This window comes from Naegleria fowleri (assembly GCF_008403515.1).
Source record: "Naegleria fowleri strain ATCC 30894 chromosome Unknown tig41, whole genome shotgun sequence".
NCBI lineage: Eukaryota > Heterolobosea > Eutetramitea > Acrasida > Naegleriidae > Naegleria > Naegleria fowleri.
Window position 1 is genome coordinate 553290 of NW_025407973.1, and position 24190 is coordinate 577479.

General features: G+C 36.7%; 14 protein-coding genes across 14 annotated transcripts; 4 read left to right on the plus strand and 10 right to left on the minus strand.

Annotated features, from left to right (window-relative positions):
• Nucleotides 1-145: 145 nt before the first annotated feature.
• On the plus strand, nt 146-493 carry FDP41_004940 (uncharacterized protein; the record flags this gene model as incomplete). Its single annotated transcript, XM_044708410.1, has 1 exon — nt 146-493. The coding sequence occupies one exon, from the start codon at nt 146-148 to the stop codon at nt 491-493; it is 348 nt and encodes a 115-aa protein (XP_044560978.1).
• A 212-nt stretch (nt 494-705) lies between these two features.
• Nucleotides 706-1836, minus strand: FDP41_004941 (uncharacterized protein; the record flags this gene model as incomplete). The annotated part of the gene is made up of 3 exons (XM_044708411.1): nt 706-1384; nt 1624-1698; nt 1802-1836. 3 exons carry the CDS (start codon nt 1834-1836, stop codon nt 706-708), a joined length of 789 nt encoding a protein of 262 aa, XP_044560979.1.
• Nucleotides 1837-2311: 475 nt separating this feature from the next.
• On the plus strand, nt 2312-5758 carry FDP41_004942 (uncharacterized protein; the record flags this gene model as incomplete). Its single annotated transcript, XM_044708412.1, has 1 exon — nt 2312-5758. The coding sequence occupies one exon, from the start codon at nt 2312-2314 to the stop codon at nt 5756-5758; it is 3447 nt and encodes a 1148-aa protein (XP_044560980.1).
• Nucleotides 5759-5848: 90 nt separating this feature from the next.
• Nucleotides 5849-7510, minus strand: FDP41_004943 (uncharacterized protein; the record flags this gene model as incomplete). The annotated part of the gene is made up of 1 exon (XM_044708413.1): nt 5849-7510. The coding sequence occupies one exon, from the start codon at nt 7508-7510 to the stop codon at nt 5849-5851; it is 1662 nt and encodes a 553-aa protein (XP_044560981.1).
• A 434-nt stretch (nt 7511-7944) lies between these two features.
• FDP41_004944 (uncharacterized protein) lies at nt 7945-8331 on the plus strand (the record flags this gene model as incomplete). The annotated part of the gene is made up of 1 exon (XM_044708414.1): nt 7945-8331. The coding sequence occupies one exon, from the start codon at nt 7945-7947 to the stop codon at nt 8329-8331; it is 387 nt and encodes a 128-aa protein (XP_044560982.1).
• A 220-nt stretch (nt 8332-8551) lies between these two features.
• FDP41_004945 (uncharacterized protein) lies at nt 8552-9277 on the minus strand (the record flags this gene model as incomplete). The annotated part of the gene is made up of 1 exon (XM_044708415.1): nt 8552-9277. The coding sequence occupies one exon, from the start codon at nt 9275-9277 to the stop codon at nt 8552-8554; it is 726 nt and encodes a 241-aa protein (XP_044560983.1).
• Nucleotides 9278-9694: 417 nt separating this feature from the next.
• On the plus strand, nt 9695-10921 carry FDP41_004946 (uncharacterized protein; the record flags this gene model as incomplete). Its single annotated transcript, XM_044708416.1, has 1 exon — nt 9695-10921. One exon carries the CDS (start codon nt 9695-9697, stop codon nt 10919-10921), a length of 1227 nt encoding a protein of 408 aa, XP_044560984.1.
• Nucleotides 10922-11655: 734 nt separating this feature from the next.
• FDP41_004947 (uncharacterized protein) lies at nt 11656-12396 on the minus strand (the record flags this gene model as incomplete). Its single annotated transcript, XM_044708417.1, has 1 exon — nt 11656-12396. The coding sequence occupies one exon, from the start codon at nt 12394-12396 to the stop codon at nt 11656-11658; it is 741 nt and encodes a 246-aa protein (XP_044560985.1).
• A 479-nt stretch (nt 12397-12875) lies between these two features.
• Nucleotides 12876-14489, minus strand: FDP41_004948 (uncharacterized protein; the record flags this gene model as incomplete). The annotated part of the gene is made up of 1 exon (XM_044708418.1): nt 12876-14489. One exon carries the CDS (start codon nt 14487-14489, stop codon nt 12876-12878), a length of 1614 nt encoding a protein of 537 aa, XP_044560986.1.
• A 79-nt stretch (nt 14490-14568) lies between these two features.
• Nucleotides 14569-15921, minus strand: FDP41_004949 (uncharacterized protein; the record flags this gene model as incomplete). The annotated part of the gene is made up of 1 exon (XM_044708419.1): nt 14569-15921. The coding sequence occupies one exon, from the start codon at nt 15919-15921 to the stop codon at nt 14569-14571; it is 1353 nt and encodes a 450-aa protein (XP_044560987.1).
• Nucleotides 15922-16055: 134 nt separating this feature from the next.
• On the minus strand, nt 16056-18515 carry FDP41_004950 (uncharacterized protein; the record flags this gene model as incomplete). Its single annotated transcript, XM_044708421.1, has 1 exon — nt 16056-18515. One exon carries the CDS (start codon nt 18513-18515, stop codon nt 16056-16058), a length of 2460 nt encoding a protein of 819 aa, XP_044560988.1.
• Nucleotides 18516-18668: 153 nt separating this feature from the next.
• On the minus strand, nt 18669-19436 carry FDP41_004951 (uncharacterized protein; the record flags this gene model as incomplete). The annotated part of the gene is made up of 1 exon (XM_044708422.1): nt 18669-19436. One exon carries the CDS (start codon nt 19434-19436, stop codon nt 18669-18671), a length of 768 nt encoding a protein of 255 aa, XP_044560989.1.
• A 208-nt stretch (nt 19437-19644) lies between these two features.
• Nucleotides 19645-20772, minus strand: FDP41_004952 (uncharacterized protein; the record flags this gene model as incomplete). The annotated part of the gene is made up of 1 exon (XM_044708423.1): nt 19645-20772. The coding sequence occupies one exon, from the start codon at nt 20770-20772 to the stop codon at nt 19645-19647; it is 1128 nt and encodes a 375-aa protein (XP_044560990.1).
• A 430-nt stretch (nt 20773-21202) lies between these two features.
• FDP41_004953 (uncharacterized protein) lies at nt 21203-23989 on the minus strand (the record flags this gene model as incomplete). Its single annotated transcript, XM_044708424.1, has 1 exon — nt 21203-23989. One exon carries the CDS (start codon nt 23987-23989, stop codon nt 21203-21205), a length of 2787 nt encoding a protein of 928 aa, XP_044560991.1.
• Between the last annotated feature and the right edge of the window lie 201 nt (nt 23990-24190).

Here is a 24190-nt window from a genome sequence, read left to right on the forward strand (position 1 = left end):
CTCCTCCACTCTTTCTTCGTGGTTCTCCTTCATCACGTCGTGTTGTGAGTTGGAATATTTTTTAGCACAAACGTTCTAAAGCCTTTTCCAAGTTGTCCCGCCAAAAGAAATACATTCAGTTCAAAAAAAAAAAACTGCACCACACATGTCCAAGCAAACCCTTCAAAAATTGAAAATCAAGACCGGAAGCTGCAATCGATGCTTCAAAGAATACAACTTGTATAAAGTAGAGTTGCAAAAGGAAATGGAGCGGCTCACTTCCATGCAAAACAAAGGAGAAGAGGAAACCAAATTGAGACAACAACAAAATGTGATTGAGGAAACCAAGCAAATGATTCCAAACTCTCAATCCCGATTGCAGAACGCCTATGCCGATTTGAAGAAGTTTTTAGAAGAAGTGAAAGATGATGAAGCTTTGCTGGAAACAACTGAATACAAAACTGCTCTGACAGCCATTTCTCAAGTGGAAGAATCTAACAATGTAACTCCATAAGTTTCGATCGACATCACTTCGACGATGAAAATACAAACCAAATCAATCATTCCAATCCAAATATGGAGAATTCTTTTGGAGATGATGATGGAAACGAATCAATTCCTATTTCTCCTATAGCCATTCCCACACCATACAACATGTAATATTGAAATAAATTTGATGATCAAAATCTCCTTTTTAATACATTTCTCTAGGCCTACTATCGACTTTCAATAGACAGCATTCAAATCATTCTCTTCATCTTTATCCTTTTCCTCTTTCACACCAGTCTTCTTTTGCCTCAAATTCTGTGGCAAGGAGATGGCATGAAATCCGACCGTGTAATCAATGACTTTACGTTTGGCATAAATTACAAAACTGTTTTCATCGTCCTTAAAATTCGTATGTAAACTCAAAATATAGGGGTCATGTTGTAAAATCAACTCTGTCAAAATTTGATACTCTTCATCTGTGAAAAGATCCTTCTTCTTCAAGTGATGAACAAACGAGAGGGTAGTCACAGTCTTATCATGTGTTGAATAACCACCATCGTGTTTGTGATCTGTGGTTGTCAATGATTCAGATACTCCTTTTCCGCCAGCTCCAGTTCCTTCAGCTAATGCTTCAGCTTCTTGATTGACTTCATCTGGAATTTCTTTGAGATTGACGTTACGTGTTGGAATATGTCCTGTACTTCTACTCCATAATAGAATGTGATATTCTTTCAGAGATCGTACATCTTCATTGTCATTGATTTTTTCTGTCCACCAATTTTCTTCATATCGATGCACTTGTTGAATGGAACTGGTATCCAAGCCATGAGCTTCCGCAATTCGTTTTTTCAAATGTTCGTACGAGTTGATATTTAATCGAATGGTACGCATATCTCCGAACGGATATTCAATGACTCTAAACAGATTTAAAATTTCATTTTCACATTGCCCAAGCAATCAATGAATTCATCCAAATATTGTTATCATTATCATCATCGTACGAAACATATTTAAACATTTCATTATTGACCATAAAGTATTAATTATTGACCATAAAATATTAATTTTGAAAGATGACAGTTGTTCAATGAAAATGTTCAATCGAGTATAAATTTTCTTCCACTATGTCTTCTTCTTCTGAATTTAATTGCTTACCTTACATATTTTCCGTAGACAAACATTTTAGTGGAATGAAAACTAAAAGCGCTACCACCAAAAGTTCGGAATAAACTATTTTACCATCATCACCATATAATTCCGTACAATTCCATATTGATTTTCAAAATATAAATATACAACTCTCATTCTCCTCTCTACTAATTTTTACACTTACTTTCCCCAGTTGGACACTGCCAACAATCCAATCATTTCAGTAAAAAATCCCATCTTTCAAAATTGAACAACAACAACCAAAGCTCTATTATACAGTCTTTCAAAAAGAGATCCAATCAGCCAGCAAGTCAGCCAGTCAGTCAGTCAATAAATAGATTCTCGGAATGAGAGAACAGATGACAATGAAGGCAATGATGACGATTTTGATGCAGCAAATCAACGGCCGTTGCTGCTTCCGATATATTTTTTTTTCTTCAAAAAAATTGATTGAATCCAAAAGCTACGAAGAAGAGGAGAAGGGAATTACAGAGATGGATGAGTTCGATCAAAATAGACTCTCTTAATTCCTTTCATGATGAAAATGAGTCTCAGCATGCTCACTTCGAATTTGAAAATGATACAAGTTTTCTGGAGATGCACGTCGATCAATGAAAGACCAACACTGAACTTGGTGAGAACCTGCCAACATGTGTTGGGGATGAGGTGAACTAGGCGAATAAAGCTTTGAAAAATGTCGCGAACTCTCCATGCATCGGCCACCTCTCTTCTTCATCATTTACTGGGTGATGATGATGAGGAGCAGGATGGAAGTGATGAATACGAAAATGATGAAGAATTTTACCAGAGTAATGAAGAGGAAGATCGTGAACAAGAGGAAGATTTTGATGATGATCAGGAGGATGATGAACCTCACTTGGAAGGGCAGGATCGTCTAGAAGAGAGTCGAGTGGATTTATTAGTGAATCCGTTAGCCTCTTCTTCCTCTTCTGCTCAAAAACATCATCAACGTCCTTTAAAACAATTTTTGAAACAACAAAAGAAGAACAAAGATCATTCTCCTCAAGTCATTCCCATGACCGATCCGAAAGAGATTGAACAATTCTATGAACAATTGAAAATCATTAAGAAACACCATGAGAATGAGGATAATGATGGACATCAATGTTCTCTTCATCACCTCTCTTTGCAAAGTCCACTCTCTCAAACCGCAACTTCCAACAAGTGTTCCATTTCTCTCTTTAATGAACATGCAAATACTTTGAAAGTTTACAAACATTCCATATCAAAAAGGTATGACCAAATTCGTGAACGTGCCTTGAATGAACATCCCATTCAGGTCCGAGTAAAAGATCATCTCAAGAAGATTTGTCCAGATTACAAACAACTGAAATATCAAGTGGATCGAGTTGAAATGAAACAATTGAATGTTTCCAAATTGTTGGGTTATGCCACCTGTTATATTCCAAAACTGCATTCCATTTTCATTCATGGAGGTACTAATCAAAGTAATAATGCTCAATGTCGAGATGTCTTTGTTTATAATATTCATCAGAATAGTTTTCATGTCTTGGAGTTTTTGAACCGTAATCTTGAGCGCTATTATTATTATTCTCGACAAGGAATGACTAAACATTTTATGGTACCTGTGGCTCAAAGTGATTGCATTCTTGTGTTTGGAGGTGGAGCGGTGAGCGTGTTGACATTTAAGAAAGTTCTTTCATTATCTTCTCAGAGAAATTCAAGTGGCAATAGTGGAGGCATGAATTCAGTGAGTGGTAGCAACAACACCATCAATGCATTTCATGAAGTGATTCGTCATCTCAAATGGGGTGTCAAACATTACGATCCCTACTCTCAGAAATTTACCTATTATCAGACGAGCATTCCATTCCTTAATCATGAATTATTTAACTTTTCAGAATATTACAATTTTCAACATGTACTCGATCCCTCCACACTCACTCTGTATTTATTTGGAGGCAAGTTCCAGCGTTCAAATCATCGAGAAGTCGATGAAAGTCACCTCATTTTCAAAATTGAAATTATTTCTCAAAATAATCCTCTTGTGATTGGTCACAACCATTTTTCTGTTGCCTTTCAGTTGAGTGTTCTCATTCCATCACACAAATTTCAAAGTTATTCATCAAAGATTACCTCCAACCAAACCTCATTTCGTTCCAATTCATTAATTTGTATGAAATGCAGTGGTGACGATGACAATGATCGATCCTCACTACTAACTGGAACCATTCCAGTTACAAGTATCACCATTGCATCACTTCTTTCCCATCGTAAACACATGAGTACATGTTTTGTCCCAACCACTCATGAAATTTACTTTTATGGAGGTATTGAACAAAATCAATGGAGAAATGAAATGTATTACTTCAATACTCATTCGAATCGATGGAGTATGATTGATATGAATTATTCTTATTTGGATATTGAATCACTAATATCTTCTACAACGACCACCTCATTGAATGCAATGACTACTATGGTGAATCAAAAAATCCCTCAACTCACACCGAATCCCAAACGGGTCATTCCTACCATGACTCTCAATTATGATTCCAAAAGCATGCTTTTATTTGATCGCATTGATGGAAGTATTTATTGTTATTCCTTGTCACAGTCCAGCTCTGGTCGACAGTCGGCATGGAATGTCATTCATCCATTGGGCATTCAAAGTCATGCAGATTACATGAATGTGAATCGAATATTACCCACTCAGAATATTGTTGCTCCACCTTATCAGACCATCCCTCAATCATATTATCAAGTATTGAGAGTTGGTGAAAAGTTGTACATTTTAAATACCACGACTAACATTAGCGAGAGCAATGCAAGCGGTGATATGGGTAGTAATATGAGTGGGTCGTATTCATGTAAACATTTCTTCCCTATCCAAATTCTAACAAACCCTATCGTGAATACGAATGACACGAATATATTGAGTCACATCTCATTGATTTATCGCTCTCAAGAATATGCCGACGTGAAATTTGTTGTGAAAAAGTATAAGAAGAATAATGCCAATATCGCTGAAAACAATGGTCATGACGAATATGAATATTTTACAGGACACAAGTCCATCATTTCATGTCGGTGTCCATATTTGAAAGAATTAATTCAACAATCCGATTACTATGAAGAAGAAAATGATTCAAGCAAGAGAGGATATTACAATCAGAGCAGTAATACTCGAATGCTCATTGTTAAAATTCATGATACGACCTCAGATCTATTTAAGGCAATATTAGATTTTATATATTTGGGAGAATTACATTTACATGAAGATGACACGACAACACAACATGATGCCGTCTCTGTTGACATTGGGAAGGAAAATGAACAATTTACAATTGTAAATCGATTTCTTTCCATTTGTAAGAAATGGAATTTTAAGAGTGAATTCTTTGAGAGTTTATGTCGATTTGATCAATCTCTTCATTTGGATGTCTACACAAAAATTATTTCAGATTTTGAAAGGGACATTGTTAGTATGGTGAATAATCATGAAGCATTTGCAGATGTGAAAATTATTTTAGAAGATGAAGATTATATCGAAGGAGAAGAGATGCAATTCACAGAAAACTCGAAGGACAGTCATACGTTTTCACATCAACAAGCTGATGTTGTGACACAAAATGATACGGAAGAAGGTACAATGGAAGGCATAGAGAGTGACCACAATTTACTACTACCTCCGCATTCGTGTCATTACGAAATGGTCCAAGTTCACAAGTGCATGATTATTCGTTTGCCATTCTTTGCTAAAATGTTTGAACATGGATTTAGTGAATCCTTAACCAATACGATTCGATTCAAATCCAATGTTCTCGATAAGAATGCATTGATACAAGTGCTGCATTATATTTATACCGATCGATCGACAGAGATTACTCCTGCAAACTGCATAGGTATTTTGGTGTATTCTCAAATGTTTGGCCTCTCGCAGCTAGCATCTAATTGCAGAAATATGATTCGTGCCAACTTGACACCTCATAATTGCAGTGCTATTTTAGAGATTGCACAAATGTACAAGGACCAAGCTCTGGAAAGAGAGGTCATTGAATACATTTCCAAGAATACAGAAGCAAGCGAATTGGTTTTGCAAGCAGACAGCTGCCTGAGCACTGAATCGAAACTCGCCATTAAGAAGAAGAAAAAGTAGGAGATGTGCAAATTTATTCCTTTAGTAAATGTTGGTGGTTAATAAAATTCATTTGACAACCTTAATTTCCTATGAAAATTATACACAGATTTAGAAAATTTTCAATTTTCTCGCCGCAAAAATACCAATGACAGCACTGGCAGCTAAAGCTCCAACTCCAAGTAACCAGCCATAGGATGATCCACTTTGTTTAGGTTTGGTAGTGGTGGTTTTCTTAGGAGTGGTAGTCACGCTTGAAGAGGTGCCAGAAGTTGTTGTGGTGGTGGTGGTTGCTGTTGTGGAAGTTGTAGTTGCTAATTTCTTCTTCTTTGTCTTTTCATCTTGTTCTCTGTATTGATGATACAAATCCACTGTTTCAGCTTTATCATGAACAGCAGTTCTAATTTCTGATTTCTCTCCAAAGAATTCGTTTGAAAGCTTTTCCAATAATTGTTCATCAATTTCAGAAGCTGTGGAAGTGGTTGCTGTACTCACTGGTTTTGTTTGGGTTTGGGTTTCTTCATTTGATGTAGTTGCAGTTTCTGTTGACGAAGGAGTGGTGATCTTGGTGATTTCTTCTTGAGGTGTTTCAGGAATATTCAAAATTTCAGGGCTTGACAATACTTGTTCTAAAATATCTTCAGGGTTGGAAGATGTTGTGGTTGCCTCTTCTATCTTTGTTTCAGGCTGGGCTGGCTCAGCCTGAACTTTGATTTCCTCCACAACCACCACAGGTGATGATGCAATGAAATCTTCCTCCACATTATTTTGAACAGTTTGAGAGTCTTCTGCAGTTGCATTTGTATTCAAAGATTCTGTTTCATTGGTTTCACTTGTTTCCGAGTGTTTGACCTCATTCATCACCAATTCCTTATTTCCAAAGTCAACACTTTTGCCCAAATCTTCACTCAATTCAAAATGATCTTCCTTCACTTGAATGGTCTCAGTATTCAATTCAACCGTAGTAGATGTGTTCATTAGAGAATTTGTCAATGAAGATGGTGGACTCGTGGAGTCTTCATTCAAATTCTGAATCATACTCTCACTCAACGCTTGTACACTATTAACCATGACATAGTCTGTAGAAGATGAGAGAGTCGATTGAATGAGAGCGTCATTATCGCTGCTAATATTGACGGTAGAACCATTTGTGAGTGTCTGTGTTTCTGATGAGGAGGTTTCCTCTTCTGGGTTTGTTGTAGTTTCAGTAGTAGTGATCTGTGTTGGTTCCTGTGTTGAGGATGACGACTCATCCCGAGTACTACTTTCCGCAACTTGAGATGATGGTTCTACTTGTTGCTGTTCTGTTGAGTCTTCTTTTACAGACTCAGAAGAAGGTACGGAAGAGGATTCCATAACAGTGGTGCTGGCATTATCGGATGAAGCTGCTTCTTCTGGTGATGATGAAGAAACAACCACCTCTTCCTCTTGCTTCTCTACCACTGTGGTTGTGCTTTCAGTGGCGGTACTCGTTGGTTCTTGTTTGGTTGTTTCTTCTTGATCAACTGGAGATGAGATGGTTGGTGAGGTTGCTGTCTTTTCATCGAGAGTACTCTCCGTTTGGGTTATCTCATCGGATGGTGATGATGCAACAGTGGAAGTTTGAATTTGCTGCTCTTCGGGAGATTGTTCAATCACCACAGGTTTAGGTTGCTGCTGCTCATTAGCAGAAGAAGAGGATTTGCTTTGAGAAGGAGTGGTAGTTTTCTTCTTTTGAGCGTTGTTGTTGGGTGTCGTGTTGTTGCTCTTCTTGTTGGTGTTCTTCTTGGTCATGATGGTGAATTTTTTTTAATCAATTTCGAGTTATCCATTTTGGTGATTTCCAAATCCAGCAGGTCCATGGTTTAAACCAAAATGATGACCAAACAATAAATGTACAAATGGAGAATAGTTTTTAATCATTTGAAAACGTTCATTGTAATGCTTCTCCAATTTAATAATTGTTGAATTCATTGTTTCATTAAAATTGATTATAAATGAAACGTTGGAAGAAGGACAAAAAACAAGCAAGTTGTAAAATAATTGTAAAGAACTTGATGATAAATATTTAATTGAATGTATTATCTTGTACACCTTTGATCTCAAAAGCGAAAGTTTGACCTTAGAGCATGATCAAATTTATTCGAAGTTAAATTTCAATAAGAGTGTCAAATTTTACATACAAGAACGTTTCACGAATTAAAATTTCAAAAAAAATATTGCAAACGATGCTTCAGAAACACATTCTCTTCAAACATTCTTCCTTTGCTTCATTGTCTCCACAAACACGGGAAGCCTATCATCTTCTCAGGCAATTACTTTCTCTCAAATATAAATTCCCTCTTCCGATGAGAAATAAATACGTTCACAATATCAAGGAATCGTTTTCAGTGGTAACTTTGTTCGGAACTGAGCAAGAGCAACTACAATTATTGAGTAATGTTTCTAGACATGATTTAGCATTGCTCCGAAAATTCACGGAATTACCTGAAGAGGCCTATCGCTTATTTGATAAGAGATTATATGCACCAGATTTATACGAACAAAAATCAACAGAAAATGCTGAAACCTCCACAACAACACCACCTCACAAAAACTCAAATAAAGAAGAATGATAGGTCCCTATGGATATACAGAGGTTAAAGACTCAATGATTGAATTGGTTATATTCTCTTTGGAATATATCTTTTAAAAACAAGAAATTAACTCAGAACATGTAATTAGAAGGTAAGAATTTATTGAACAAGGTCATTAAGAAGGACAATATTTATTAATGGAAATAAACACACAGATGAAAAACTGAATCGGTTCATTTCGATCAGAGTTTTCTTTCTCTCAATACTGATTAATCTTTTTTACAATGAATTCATAGACATACATTTCATATTGTCTTTTAAACTCTCGATTATTATACTTGTTATAATTCACAATCATATACACGACAAAATATAACACCAATAACCCCAAAAAGATCATCCACAACAACAAGATTCGATCCAAATATTCCCAACCCATATAATAGGAAATTTGTTTAAATTCCAAATTCATCTTGGTTGGATCATTGATGTTGTTCTTATTGACCTTGCAATACAATCCAGTGGTGACATCCATGGAATTTGGAACGCACGGCACACATCGATGCATGTAACACGAAAGCACTGGTAAATTGGGTGGATCTAAGACTTGACAAGGATCCTTCACCACCAAGGTCGTCGTGGACATTTGATGGTCGTTGTTGTCGGAATTAATGTTTTGAAATTCTAAAAAGAGTTCACAAGGTTTCCCAAAGAGAGGATGTAAGGAAAGAGGAACACATTGGACGAGTGATGAAGAAGAAGTGATGGTTGTTGTTGAGGTTGTTGTTGAGGTTGTTGTTGAGGTTGTTGTTGAATCATTATTAAGAATTTGTAACGAATTGAATGTATTGATGGGACAAGGAGATGAAAATATTGTTGTGGATGAGGATGGTTGGAAGGCATGAACAGCAATCACTCGAAGGAAGACAAGACTGTACACGAAGAAGCAAGCACTGAACCAAAAAAGCTTGACATGTTTGCGCATTGTTTTGTAAGGTGGTTGGTTCTTGGTGATCCCTAAAAAGGAAATACACTTTTGAGGAATGACTACTATTGTCTGGTTGTTGGATACTGTATATCATGTGTGACAACATGGGATCAGCCATACGTATGACGGTGCGAGAATCGTGTCTGTGGAATCCTTTTAAAATTTCTTTGAATCCAGTGCACTGGGAACTAAGAACTCATTCTCCAAAAATTCCCTCCAAAAATGTTACAGTCTTCGATTCCGTTTTTTCATAACTGAAAAAAAATTGTCGAGAGTCAATCAATCAATTTATTAGCTTTTCATCATCATAATCATCATCACAATATTGGTTCAAATTGAAAGTCCTGTTCAAAAGAACTCAACTTTCTCCTTATAGCTGTATATTCAAGAATTATCTACTTATCATCATCGGAAATGATTAGTAGAAAAACACCTCCGATACAATTCATTCCAACATCAAATCCAGTTCCATCACCTCGGATTTCTCATCAACAACCATTGAAGGCAAATCCGCAACAAAAGGAAGACCTGAATTCGACTCGAAATGACACTTCCTCATCAAAAAAGAAGAACAGTGCAAGACAAAAGAAAAAATTGTCTTTTGAAAACTCTCAGTCTGTCCTTCTATCCAATTCAACTCTTTCAAATGTTCAAGACACCTCCTTTAATACAATGAATGGAGACGATTCCTTCTTTATAACACGAGGACCACAAATACAATTTCCAAACGTAAAGAAACATGGTGGAGGTACCGAAAAGAACATTACTCCATCCGATGTTGACATAGCACTGGAAAACAAAAAGGCTGAATTACAAAAAATTCAGCAACTACTCGAACAAAAACGAAAAGAATATGAAGCCAACGATATTAAATGGAAGGAAAAAGAGTTAGAGTTGACCAAAAAGAGAAATGAGTTGGATTCTGGTCACAAAGAAATGAAACAGTTCAATCAAATTAATGAGTCAAAAATTGACAAGTACTATCGAAAGGCCATGGAAGAACAAAAACAAAATGAATCAAAAAGGCAACAAATTCAAGACCTCCAAGCAACAATCATTCATCTCACCAAACAAAAGAAAAAGAAAGAGAGCGAACTCAAAAAAATTCATCTCTACCAAAATTACCTTAATATGGTTGCACGATTCGACAACAACACATTCGAGGACGACATGGATAAGATTCTGAAACGATATGAAATTTTACACAATTCATCAACAGATTTAGAGAATCAAATAGAAACAAAGAAGCAACTCATCAAACATGAAACCAATGAACTCAAAAACTTCCAAAAGCAAGCGCAAAACAAACTCTATGAACTCAACGTCGAGTTACAACACAAGAGACAATTATTGGAAAAGTTAAAGGCAAAGACCTATAGCCTTGAATCGGCCTATTCCCAACAAGATATCACCAATAGAAAATTCTCACAATTGTATTCGCAAGTGGTGATGAGCATTAATAACTTGCACCAGCGCTGTGTCGAAACACGCAAATTCAAACCATCTCAACAACCAAAATTCGTGACAGCAAGCAGAGTTGAAAAGAATGTGCCTGAAGAATTTAGACAATTACAAGCTATTCAAAACAGAATTCAAGAAGTGGAATTTATCGTCAACGCCATTAAGAAAGCAAAGGAGTGATTGAATACTTTCGTGAAATGAGAACGAGAAGGATTTTACGAGCAAGCTTTGGGTTCATAGAACTCCGGTGATCTCAATTTGAACAAGTCGGAGAGGATTACACCTTCAAATTGTTAAATCACAAAGCGAACAATCCGTCTGAGCGGATTTTAACAATCATGACCTATTTGACCAGCAACCATCCTATACATTCCTTTCCAGGAGTACATTGTCAGTCTTTGAGAATGGGTGACATTTTAATAATCTCCATATAAATGACACAACATGCCATGACCTTACTTGACTCCATCAAGCCTTATTAGCTTAAATACTACAATCTTTGTTTACCATTACTTTAAATTGTGATTATATCTTTGTGCATGCGTTGAATGTCAAACACTCCTCATAATAAAAAAACAATTGACTTAATCTCCAGATATCCTGGTGGCGTGTGGTTTGTAATTTCAACCCAACCATCTCTCTTGAGGATTTGGTTCGAACCAGATTGAGAGAGCATTTGCCGAAAAGACATGGGGTGTTTATGCGCATTTGTTCAAAAAACGTCGATCGAACAAGCAATGCTAAGGTATATATATGAGCATGCATGTCAAAGAGGATCAATCCTTCAAATTGTGATTGAATGGTGCATTGAGTTTATTTTCATTTCATTTATACTTGGAATTCTCTACCACTGGTTGAAACACTGAAATGGATTGATCCAATCGAATTCACTTCATTTACAACAACAACAACAACTACTTCCAATTTTCTTCTTCAAGGTTAAATTCAGTATCTCCACCTGCAGCAACTCGTGAAGTGATATGTGCATCGCTGGCCCTTTGAAAGGTGTTTTGAGGAGTGGTGTTTGTATTGGTGCTAGGTGTTGTTGTTGTTGTTTTAGAAGTACTACTATTATTACTACTACTACTATCAGAAGTAGAATTCGATGATGATGAGTGACGTGCAGGTCTCTTTCGTTCAATTTTAGGAATGGTCGGATTCAGAGAATGCCAATCATGCACCTCATTGGGATTATTCACATTGGTATACACAATTTGTTCTCCATCATCTTTAGAGGCCACTTCTTCAGCAGCATTTTCATCCAACGATCCCTTCCAATACGTATCATACAAATTGACATGTTCTGGTCTTTCGTATGGAATTCCATAATGTTGAGTTAAAAAAAGTCTCTTTTCAGCCTCATTAATCTTGTCTTCAATTTCTTCGGGATTGGTCAAATCTTTATTGACCCGAAAGGCTTTCTTGGCTTCACTCAAAATGTATTCCTTTTCACGTTGAATTTCCGATTCGTCTTTGGAAAAGTCAAAGTGATCCTTTTCTTTGGAAATGAATTGTGCTTCATAGATTTTCTTGTGGAAGGCTGTGATGGTGTGATGATTGGAGAGTTTGTCCCACGAATTGCCGAGTTTGAGAATTTGGCGATAGAGGGAGAGAACGCGTTGTTGTTGGGGTGTGAAGGAACGAGTGGTGAACATTTTGTTGGTAATGATGTTCAAATAATAATAATACTAGAATAATGTAATTATTAATAATTCGGATCGGTGGTGTATACGGTTGTTAATATCAATTCAACAATCAACAAGGAATGGCTATTAAATATATACAATCAATTATACAATTATACAATTAAATAATTTAATGAATAACTATGAATTTGATGATGATGGTATTCACAATGATCAATTATGATTGAAAATTCTCAACGTCAATGTTCATGCAATATTTTTGTCTGTCAATATATTATGAATTACACAATCCAAAAGATTTAATGCATACATTTAGGAATTGTTCAATTAAGGTCAATTGATAAGAAGAAGAAGCACATCTTTCAAAACTTTTGCTCCATGGCATCATTCGTGAATACATTCACACACACTCTTTGAAATTTGCAAATTCTTTCTGTTCACAACACCCTTCGAAAAGAAGGAATTGTTCAATCTCTCTCTCTCAATTTTTACTTTCTCTCACCAGTCAACTTTTGCAATGAATAAATATATTCCGCATTGGCCAATTGCTCTTGTACCTTTCTCAGTAACACTGGATTTCTTCGCAAATTTTCATAGAAGGTTTTTGCGAGAAGAAACTTGGCCTCTGTAAAGTTTGGAGCCAACTCTTGATCCCATTGCTTGTCATTGATAAAAAGTGCGACCTTGACCTTCTTTTTTCCATCTTCATCAAAGTATTGTGTTAAAAATCGATATTCAATGTAGAATTTGTCTTTCATTTCAGGATGTTGCTGCAACAAGTTATGCAATAGTTGAGGGTAATGAACATCCTCTCTCAAAACTGTTGTCTCTGACTGAATATAGTGGACAATTTTAGGAATCATGACATTTTCAAAGAGTTGAGAGACCTTATTAAAGTCATACTGAGACTCTACAAGATACAGAATAGCTCTGACAGCATTAGCATTGGCAATAGTTTCCAATTGCTTATCAATGGGAATAAACTCTTGCGTTGTCAAGGACTCCTCACCAGAAGATTTAACATTTGAAAGGGTGTCACTGGTTGTCTCAGTTGATGATACTTGTGAGGTACTACTTGTTGTATTCGTCTCTTCCTTCATCATCTTTTCCTCCTTTGTTTTCAAAACATTCTTTGGAGCCTCCGCCAATAATCGTGAAGTATCAAACAATACAAATTCACTCAATCCAATCTCTTTTGAAATATGTTGCAAGACATCATTCCTCAATCGATTGAAATAATTAAATTGAATTTCAAACTCAGATCCTCTTCTCTCAATATTCAAAGCATCTTCCAAGAACCATCTCAAATTCTTCTCCGAAGTGTTATATCGCTGTTCTCTATACTTTAAAAACAGATACATGAATTTGTTGCAAAGTGTCGTGAAGAGTTGTCCTCCCATGGGTTGATATTCATCATTGCATTGTGCCAGAACACTACTTGGATCTTGTAGAGTACTACTACTACTAATGTTGTTGTTGTTGCTACTTGTACTAACACTATTATTGGTCTGAGATGTCGTCGTATAGATGGAAGGAGGAATAAAACTAATATGAGTCATAGCCTTTACAAATTGATCCAATGGTATCTGTTCAATACCAAGTTTCTCCAACAAGGAAGAAGCCTTCTTCATATATTCCGAGTCCATCAAATTGGAAAAGAAGAAAGTTTCTTCTTCAGTGAGTTCTTCTTTAGCCTTTTTGAATGGAGCAAAACGCTTCTCAATGAGTTGTTGAAGAAGCTGTTTGGTAGTCTTATTGACATCTACTTGAGAAATGATTTGATTGAATTGTTGAATGGAATGTTGTGTTTGTTCGGAATGTTCTTGATGAAATTTATGCTCAATTTGATGCTTTTTAGGAGTTGCTTCTTTCCGAGGATCATACTTGATTTTGATGATGGTGGTTTCATTACGTTCAGTTAAACTCTTCTTTCGGAACGAATGAAGAGAGATGGAAAAGTTTCTAGAGGATGAGGAGGAGCAACAGGAGGACAATGATAATTGGTTCGGGACATTTGTTATGATTGCCGTTCTAAATGATAAATCATGATGACGAAACGTCGACAGAGAGTAATGATGGAATTTCTTTGTGATTTTGTGCATTTTTTTGTTGAAAATATTTTGTGTTGATGATAAACGCGTGTGTCAAGAAAAATACAATGTCGAGAAGGGATATCAATTCTTACTTTTTAATGGACAAACCAAAGGGCATTAATGATAAAGTCACAAGAGCTAAGTGTCTTCTTCCAAATTCTGAACCCACAACGCTTAATATTAAAATTCCACCAAATATTAAATGTAACAATGCCAACACCCAACCAAAAAGTAAGAGCCACACAAGATTGGCAATCCATAACAAGATGCCATGCTTTTCTCGAGAGTTAAAGATTAATTCTCGATGTTCCTTAATACTTTTGATGTAATTGGATTTTTCTAAGGTTGAGGAATGAGGAATTGGAGAACTAGTCGATGACAGTCGATTGGAACTATTGAAATGTTGCATTATGACATGATTCACAGAATTTCTACTACTACTCGCACTAGCTAATAACTCACTATTACTCTCATTCAATCTTGATAATACATAATAATAAGTTTCTAATTTAGTAAATGGAAAGGACATGAATTTTGCAATTCGAAATAATTGCATGACACATGGCAGTGAAAAACAAAATCCATAAATGACAAAAATCAAACAAGCACTCAATGCATAAAAAATTGAGAATATTAATCCTCCACTCAATCTCCACAACCACTTTCTCATATTCACAATTAATGAATTTTCGTTTAACACTTGCATCATTTCCACAGAAATTTGTTGAGAATCTTCAAATGTCAAAAACGTATCTGTCACTTGTCGTCCTAAAAACTGTAATGCCAAATCACTCCAAACTGATTTGTGTTTCTCTGCAGAAGAATCATGTTGTTGCTGTGAAGATTCTTGATTAGAAGGTCCATCATCGTCCAACATTTTCAATTCATTTTGCAATCCATGTTGTGAATGATGAAAAGAAGTGTGTGAAATAATTTTCACATTCGGAATTCCGAGGTCAATTTCTTGCAACATGACATCACTCAAATCTGTGGTGGGAGTTTCCACTCGATCTCTCTGAATTGTTGTGTTTGTCATTATCTGTTCTTTTCGATATTCTTGAGATCTTGGAAGAGGTGAGGAGGAATGAGAAAATTCATAATGGTGAATGTGGTTGTTGTTGTTAAAGGTCGAATGATGAAAGGAAGATGTTGTTGATTCCAAAGTTGGTATTGTTGTGGTCTTGACAAAATCTCCTATACTGGTCATTCCGTCCTGTGTTGTCTCTTGTCCAAGTACATTTGGCAAATCATAGGGATGAGGATGCATAGTTATGGAGGACTCATGATTGGATTCATCCATCAGATACGAAGGATGGTCATCGAGAGAGGCAAAGGAATCTCGATATTCGTCGTCGAGCAGTATGGGTGATGGCGGTTGTGGTGGTGATATTTGGTGAAGTCGATCCTCTTCATGAGGATGTTGTTGTTGGTGCATCATCATGGCAGAAATAGAGAGCTATTGGTGTTAGGAGAGAGAAAATGTTTGAGTTGATTTTTTTTGGAGGCGGTTAGAAAAAAACGACTTTTTTGACAGCTGACGTTGTTGCAACGACATTCTGTTTTTATTGTGGCCAACTATTTGATATCGATAAAACCGAGACCACAACAATTTTGGATGAGGTACAACAATTCTCTTGAATTTTCTTTCAACGCCTTCCAATCTTTTTGCTTTTTAAATGCTCTCTCTATTTGTGAAATGTTGCCATGTCCAGTTGCGACAATGAATAGTGAATTTTCGGAAGCTTCCTCAAAGAGCTCGGAATAGAATCGATCAAAGTTTCCTAATATTCTCAATAGCTCATTTTCAAGTTTCTTGTGTTTCGTCGTTTCTTCTTCATTTCCTGTTTCTTGAATGAGCTGAAATAATTTGTTGACATTTTTTGCTTCGTGGCCATTTCCGGGAGCTCCAACAGGATCGTATTCATTCTTTTCATAAAAGTAACCAAGTTCGGAGAAGTGACTAAATACCAAGTCATATTCTGAGTTGGAAACAAACTTTTTTGATTTTTGACATACTTCCTCATCGGTTGAGCAAGGTATGGCATCAGAAAGAGAACCAGAAAGAATTCCATTCAAATTATTGGCACGATCGAGCATGACAGATCGCTTCTCACCATTACTCAAAAATTCGAACACATTCTCCTGTGCATAAAAATCTTTGGTTCTCTTCTCTCTTTTGTGGACGTATTCAATACCATACCTAAGTACAAACTTGACTAAATCCAACGCTGCTAAAGCATCTTCAATGCTGTCGTGTCCAATTTTCTCGGCATTGTTAAGTTGAATTTCTCGTGAGAGATATTTCATTGCAAGTTGTTTCAATGATTGCTTGTATTTCGTTCCAAAATTGGAGGAAGTGAGAAAAATGACTGAAGTGTCAATCACTCGTTTGTGACAAATTTTCAAACAGATCAAATCATTCTCAAGAGAATGGCCGAGTAAAATCGTATCGTGTGAAATGAATTCTGTCATTTCTTTCTGAACATCTTCGAGCGAAGTTTGTACATTTTCTAACATTTCTTTTGTAATTCCACTAAACATGGTTCGATAGTCAATGATTGGATCCTTTGGTTTCACTAATTTGTCGTAAACAACTTGACCATTTTCGTCTACGAAGGTTACTCGAGTAAGCTCATCTCCGTTCTTGGTAAGACACATCTCGCAGTCAAGTGCAAGAAGACGATGCTTCTTTACGGCACTTTGCCAGTTGGAGGTTGAAATGTAACCAGATTTTGTCAACTCCTCTTCACTCGAAAAAACTGGGTAATTGTTTTCTGAAAGTTCGTCACTGGAAAGTAATAAATCTTCCAATTTTGTTTTGTTTTCATCTTGTTCGGGTGTCTCAGTTCCATTTTCTGTCACTTCTGAATTATCAAGTTCAGGATTATTTTTAGGTAAATCCTGCAATTTGGTCGAAATTTCTTTCTCTGTCACAACAGAACTAACCTCTATGGTCGGTATGTGATGACTAGGGGATGATGAAACTGTGGTCGATTGAGATGATATTCGTTCAATCACGTTCAATGTACCACTCATGGTACTGAAACTGTATGATTTTCGAGTATTTTCAAGATGCTTGGTATTATTAGTGGTGACCGTTTTTTTGGTATTTTTTTCCTTAAAGAAAGAAATACTTCTCTTAAATAATCTGTGAAGAAATGTTTTGCGCCAATAATTGGCCGTTCGTTTCTCGGTAATCATTGATAAATTTCCTTGTTCAGCCGACCAAGGAGGATTGATTAGTAAATACGGTTGTCGTTTGGACGGTATTCCGTCTGGTATCACATACTTGTCCATAATTTTTGCAATATTTGGCATGTGTGATTTGTATTGTTCAAAAACCTCCTTACTCAGAGAATCAAAATGTAAAATGATAACCTTGTCAATGAGACCCATGTTCATAATATGTAACCATCTTGGAGTGAATAATAAAGCGTCATATGTTTCGTGATTATCATGTTGGTCCTTTTTTTGAAGTGTTGTGCATGAATGTCCCATGAGAGACCACAGCATGAGATTTTGAATATCATTCACTGTTAGAAATCGTTTTTTCAATTCCTTCAATTTGAAGGTAAGCACAGCTTTTGTATCACTCCCAAAGAGTGAACGTTGTTTTTCAATTCGTGAAAGTTTCTTTTGGAGAGGTGTGAGTGGAGCTGAGATGGATGAAGAATTTTGAGCTTTTTCAACTATTTGAGAAGTAGGAAATGAGGATGATGATGAAACGGCTGAAGTGGATTGTATTTTTCGCTTTTTTGGATATTCTAAATTTTTGTCATGTGTTGCAGTATTCGGATTCAACAAGGATGATGAAGTTTCGGATTCTTCCTCCTCTTGTAGTTTTTTACGTTTCTTTCCTTCATGATTATTATTATTGATACTTTCATGAGATTGGTTCGTTGTTGTATCATCAACAGTCTGATTTGATTTTATAGAGTCATTGTTTTCATCCTCATCGGAACGAGTCGTCATTGAAGCTTTTAAAAAATTAGCGACCCGTTCTCGCAAGTTACTACTATTATTTGGAGGATGCATTTTTTTTGAAGTGTTCATCATCTTGGTGAACTGTGATGGACTTGATGTCGATTTTTATTCATTTATTTAATTTTAATTAATTTATAAGAATGCAAATGATTAATTAATTAATGTGAACAATACATTATAATTATCATTCATGATGACTACAAATTATTTCTTGTTCCACCACTCACTTGCACTTCCCTTGTAACAAAATACATTTTCAAATCCCAAATCATTCAATAACTGAGCGGCTTTTTCAGCTCTTCCTCCCATTTTGCAATACACAATAATCTTTTTTGAAGACAGAGCTGAATTGGAATCACTTCCTGACAGTACTGATTTTGGTTTTTCAGAGACATTTCTCGATGCTCCATAGCCACTCGTTGCCAATTCAGAATGAGCATCCACCATTGGTTTATCAAATCCATACACATACTTGAATTGTTTGGCATCCATGGTCAACAAAGCTGGACCCAAATCATTCAGAGGAATGTTGTGAGCACTGGTGTGAATGGCAGGCAGATCGGCCGATGTAAACTCTTCATTCTCTCGAACATCAATCAAGACAAAATCTTGATCGGGAACTTTGTCTTTGAGTAATTGTTGAATGTCTTCCTTGTTGATGAAGGAGTATCGAAGAGAAAATTGTGAAGAAGAAAAACATCGTATTACGGTGCTGTTGTAATGATTGTTGTTGTTGTTGTTGGAAAGAAGCACTTCCTTGTTGTTGAGAATAAGAAGATCCTCCTTGTTGTTGAGGAGCTTGTTGTTGGAAAGAAGAACCATCACCACCACCTTGTGGTTGCTGTTGAATCTGTTGTTGATGTTCAATGTGTTGTTTGGGTGTGTTGTTGTCAATAATGAATATTGCCTCTTCAGAGAGGGAAGAAGTGCAACTCGAGTGCGAAGATGAGTGAAGAGACGGTTACCAATCATTTTTGTTTGATGTGGTTGTTGTTGCCGACGCGCCGCAATGTCGAAAGCTCACCTTACGAGTTTCCGAAAGTCTCTCAAATCTTGTGAGAGCTTGGTTTGGAACTCCATGTTGTCACACACCGTCGATGAGCAGAGATCACGGTCGTTCAAACCTCAATTCAGAAAGACGATCACAACATCAATTTTTGAAGGATGGTTAGAAAATGTTCTATCTATTGTAGTGTAGGAGACTCTTTGGCAATGACAAATACTTGTCCAGTTGTTTCGAATGAATATGCAAATTCACAACTCTTGCCTCGCGAGGTTCTTTCTTCGAGCCTTGTGATTTCGGTACCAAATACAGCTCGTTCAATCTTTTTGAACTTTCTTTCTTTGGCTCTCTCCACTGTAATTGAAATGGCCTTGGATCAAACAGTCTTGATTCTTGGTAGTAATTCGTGCCAGGTTGAGTGTGTGTTCCTGCAAACCATTGACCCAACACACAAGCATCAAACAACAGTTGAGATCGATCAAAGACACAATTTTGTCCCTTCTCAAAGAAGCGATCAGGCAACTCGACAATGTCTCGACTTGCCGAATGTCTCTTAGCAACAAATGCATAAACCATGGTCATGTCATTGAGATTATGTGTGCCTACTTCCATTTCTGCCTTTTCTGGTCCCAATTTGAAAATTGAAGAAATGTATTCGATGAGATCTCTCATGACCAGAGTGTTTTGAACAAACATGAATGAAACGACCGCTTGAAAGGGTTCAGCAAAAGGAACTCCAAACTTCACACCACATTCCAGAAGAGGTTTTAAAATTTCTTCCAATGGGACATAGAGGAGATTATCATTCTCAACATGAAAAACATTTCTTAGATTTTCGAATTTCATCACAGCGTACACATAAAACAATCGCTCAGTGGTAAATTGTACGAATTTCTGATTACCATCAATAGGGTTCATTTCACCCTGAACGAAAAAGTATTCTTGAAATTCCTTAATCAAGGGATCGGATTGCACTCTTTCATCATCATAAAAGAAGGGAATCAAATTAAAATCATGAATTTTCTTTTTCACTTCTGTTGTTAAGGCATTCCTTGATAATACTAAATAAATGGAAAGGTTAGGATTCAATCTTCTGGATTGTTCAATTGAGATCCAAATATATTCTTGATATTGAAAGCTATTTCCGATATTGGTATAGACCAGAGTAGGTTGTTCCTCCTGACTTTTCCCAGACGGAAAAGACTGATTATTCCATTGATTCGACCCTAGGACGATGATGACCACTAGAAGGGCATTCAGAACGAGAAGAATGAGGTGCGTTCTCTCCTTGAAGGCTTTACGCATTTTTCGTTGAGTCCCTCTTCAACCAGAGAAACATCATTTGAATGAAATATGAAATTGAACAAGGACATCTGAGAGCAAATCTCTATGATTTCAAGAGTGCAGATCAGTGTTCTTAAGAGATTCAGTGACTTTCAAAATAAAAATTATTGATATGATCAGGACAATGTAATTGAAAGTTCATTCTTTCCCAGGTTAGTATAGGTATAGTATTGAGGTTGGGCGTCGTGTGGGATTGCTCATCATGATTTTTGAAAGCTTTTCCTAATATGCGAGGAAAAATTTTGCTCAAACAATTGGTTGTTAGAGGATAGCTTTCATTGCGAGAAGGATGCTGTCAAATGTTTCCGATTTTTGGTTTTCATTTATTCTGCCCATTCTTTGTTTCAAGTACAACCAATGCTCCTTCTGATTCTTCTTTTGTGTTTATCTTTCATTCCAAATACCTACTCTGTGTAATGAAAAAACATTTACCACCACTTGTATCATCCGACGGCCGCAGTGTACGTGCTGAGGAAGGTCTTTTCGTGCTTGGTGCTGCACTTTGCGGTCGTTTTCGTAAGGAAGTATTCCCAACAACACCACTCGCCGATGAAGGTCTCTGTGCATTCTGAACAGCTCCAGCCGTGAAGGGACGTGTATGCTGAAGTGTTCCAGCATGCCGACCAGCAGGTTGATGAAACAACGACGACGACGACGTTTTGGAAGCCGAACCATTGAAAGGTAAATGAGCACTTTGAGGTCGTTGTGGTAGTTTCTTACTGTGGATGTGTGGATCACTCATGGAGGTTGTTGATGTCGTGGTAGCAGCACCAGCAGCAGTTGCAGTTGTTTCCAGTCCATAAATGTAACGGAGAGTTGGTGAGGAGATGCCCGCATGATGATGATGAGTGTTTTTCAGTCGAGGTCCAGCCGATTGAGGTCTCTTTTGTTGATGCACAATATTGGTTTGCACTTCGAGAGCTCGTTTCTCTCGTATCGCTTTGTTCATTCCTTCTTCAAAGTTCTTTTTGGATTCTTCTGTTTCTTTTAACCTTCTTTCCAAGTCGCGAATTTTGGAGTTTTTTGCTTCGATCGCTTGTGCCATCTTTTCGAAAATTAATTTAGGTTTGCTCTTAATATCAAAATCCGTTTTGAAATATTTAAGCCAATAGCCGTTGGCCATCTTGGCCAATTCTGTGTATGAATGTCCTGCCTTGTTTGGAGTAAATGCAATTAAGAGATTTTTAACAGCAGACATGACTTGATTGGAGTCACTAAAATCAGGTTCACCCAGCATGATCAGAGTATTTTGAGCTCCATTCATGTTATGCTCTCCATTCTTCATGTAAATGGTGGTATCACGATAGCCCAACTTTTCCACATCCTTTACCCACGTGTGCCACAAATCAATGACCGAATCACTCAGCACAAGATACTTTTGTCGATAGTTTTCACTCTGCTCTAACGTCTGTTGAATGTTTCTCATATTTGAAAGGACCTCTTTCAACTGATTTTGATCTCTTTCGATTTGTTTTTCGAGATCATTAATTGCTTGTCGGTGTTTATACTCAATATCAACCTTGTATTTTTCAAATTGTCTTTCGAGAGCAGCTTTTTGTTCTTGCGCTTCAAAAAGCTGTGTCAACGAATCGGCCTGTGCTTTTTCCAAAATTTCTATTCGCTTAATGACATCATATGGTGAATCAAAATTAAAATTTTTCTGAAGTGTTTCAAATAAGGGCTCATAATTTTCAAATAACCTCAATCGTTGCTCCTTTTCAATTTCTCGAACTGATTGTTTGTTCAGTTTTTGTCTCAACATCTCTATCGTGTACTTGAGTGATTTGTTTTCTTCTTGACATTTTTGACTAGTCTCTTTTTCCAAGTTCATTTGTTGCAATAATTGTTGATAGTCAGAGTATAACTTGTCGTGATGCAATTTAAAATTCTCGACTGTTTTTTCGTGATTAATTCTTGCCTCCATTGCCATCTCTTCCATCTTTTTACCCCACAAATGTTCTCTGAAATTTTCTCGACCTTTCTTTTTTGACTCTTCCACCCACTTTTGTTTTCTACTGCTCATGGATATACTTGAATCTGATCGTTTCGTGAGAGAGCCACCTGAAGGAGAATCTGAGTTTTGTCGATTCTTCACTGTATTCAATAATTTGGAGACTGTTCGCTTTTCGTCTTGTCTTTTTGACTCTCGCTCGTATTTTGCAATAGCACTGAAATTACCAGTTTTCGAAAGAAGTTTTTGTTCCTCCTTCTTAGCAAAATCAATAATTCCGTTCATAATATCCATATCTTCATCTTTCATTTCCATTTTTCTCTTCAATTCCGCCAATGCATCCAAGCCAATCGATGGAGGGAACCCTGAAGATGTTTTCAAAATTTTCTTGAGCTTTTTTTGTCGTTCCAATAATTCCTCGTCTTTCAGATCGCAAAATGAAGAATCCAAAACTGCTTGATTATCTTTGAGTTGTGTGGAGAATTTAGTATTTTTTTTTTTCATGCCGCTTTGATACGAAATTCTTGAGGGTTTTAAATTTACAGCTAATGGGTCATCCTTAGTGTGGTCATCGTCATTGCTGGGCGAATTAATTTCTCTATTATTAATGCTTAATATAACTCGTTGCTCCGATTGGCTGCGAGGTCCCAGACAATCTCTTCTCTCTGTGACAATATCTGAATAGTGGTGGCTTTTAGTAAGCGTAGAAGGTATCGTGTAAGCGGAATCGTGAACCATGTCACCATGTTTTTCATTTGTGACAGCTCGAGTCGTTGTTGAGGTTGAAGCATGATCATCGTCGGAACGAGAGGACATGGCTGTTGATGTCCGAGAATGCATGCCATCACAATTTTGGTCAGAGCTCTCATTAAAACTCAATTCGGAAGTACTTCGATGCCGTTGAGGTGACGATCGTAAATTGTTCGTCCCACTCACCACACTAATTGCAATTTTTTCTAAATCTTGCTCCTTTTTTGATAGGGATGAGGGAAGGCCCAAATCAAGAGGTTCATCGTCGTCTTCATTCATGATTTCATCATCATCGTGATGATTGATAATTTCTACATTCAATGCACCATTAATAAATGTTGCAGGTGTCCTCGGAGAAGATGTTTTCCAAAGCAACGAAGAAGAAGATCCGCTTTGAAATAATTGATAAGCAGAAGAAGGTTTCATTGTTGCGGGTGAGTTCGTTGAGGCTGGTGAATTGGTGTTCAAAAAATTCATTTTTTAATAAAAAGCGCGGTCCCGCCAAAAGTCGTAGTTGTTCTCACTATCCTCTTCTACTTATGTTCGTTATGAGAGATGTTTAAAAAAAGAGAATGGGCATGTTGTCGATCATGCTTTCTTACCATTTTGCTTAATGAGTTTTGTAAAACATTTGCACAGTGATGTTAGTGTTTGTCTAGATTACTAATGTGTTTCTCC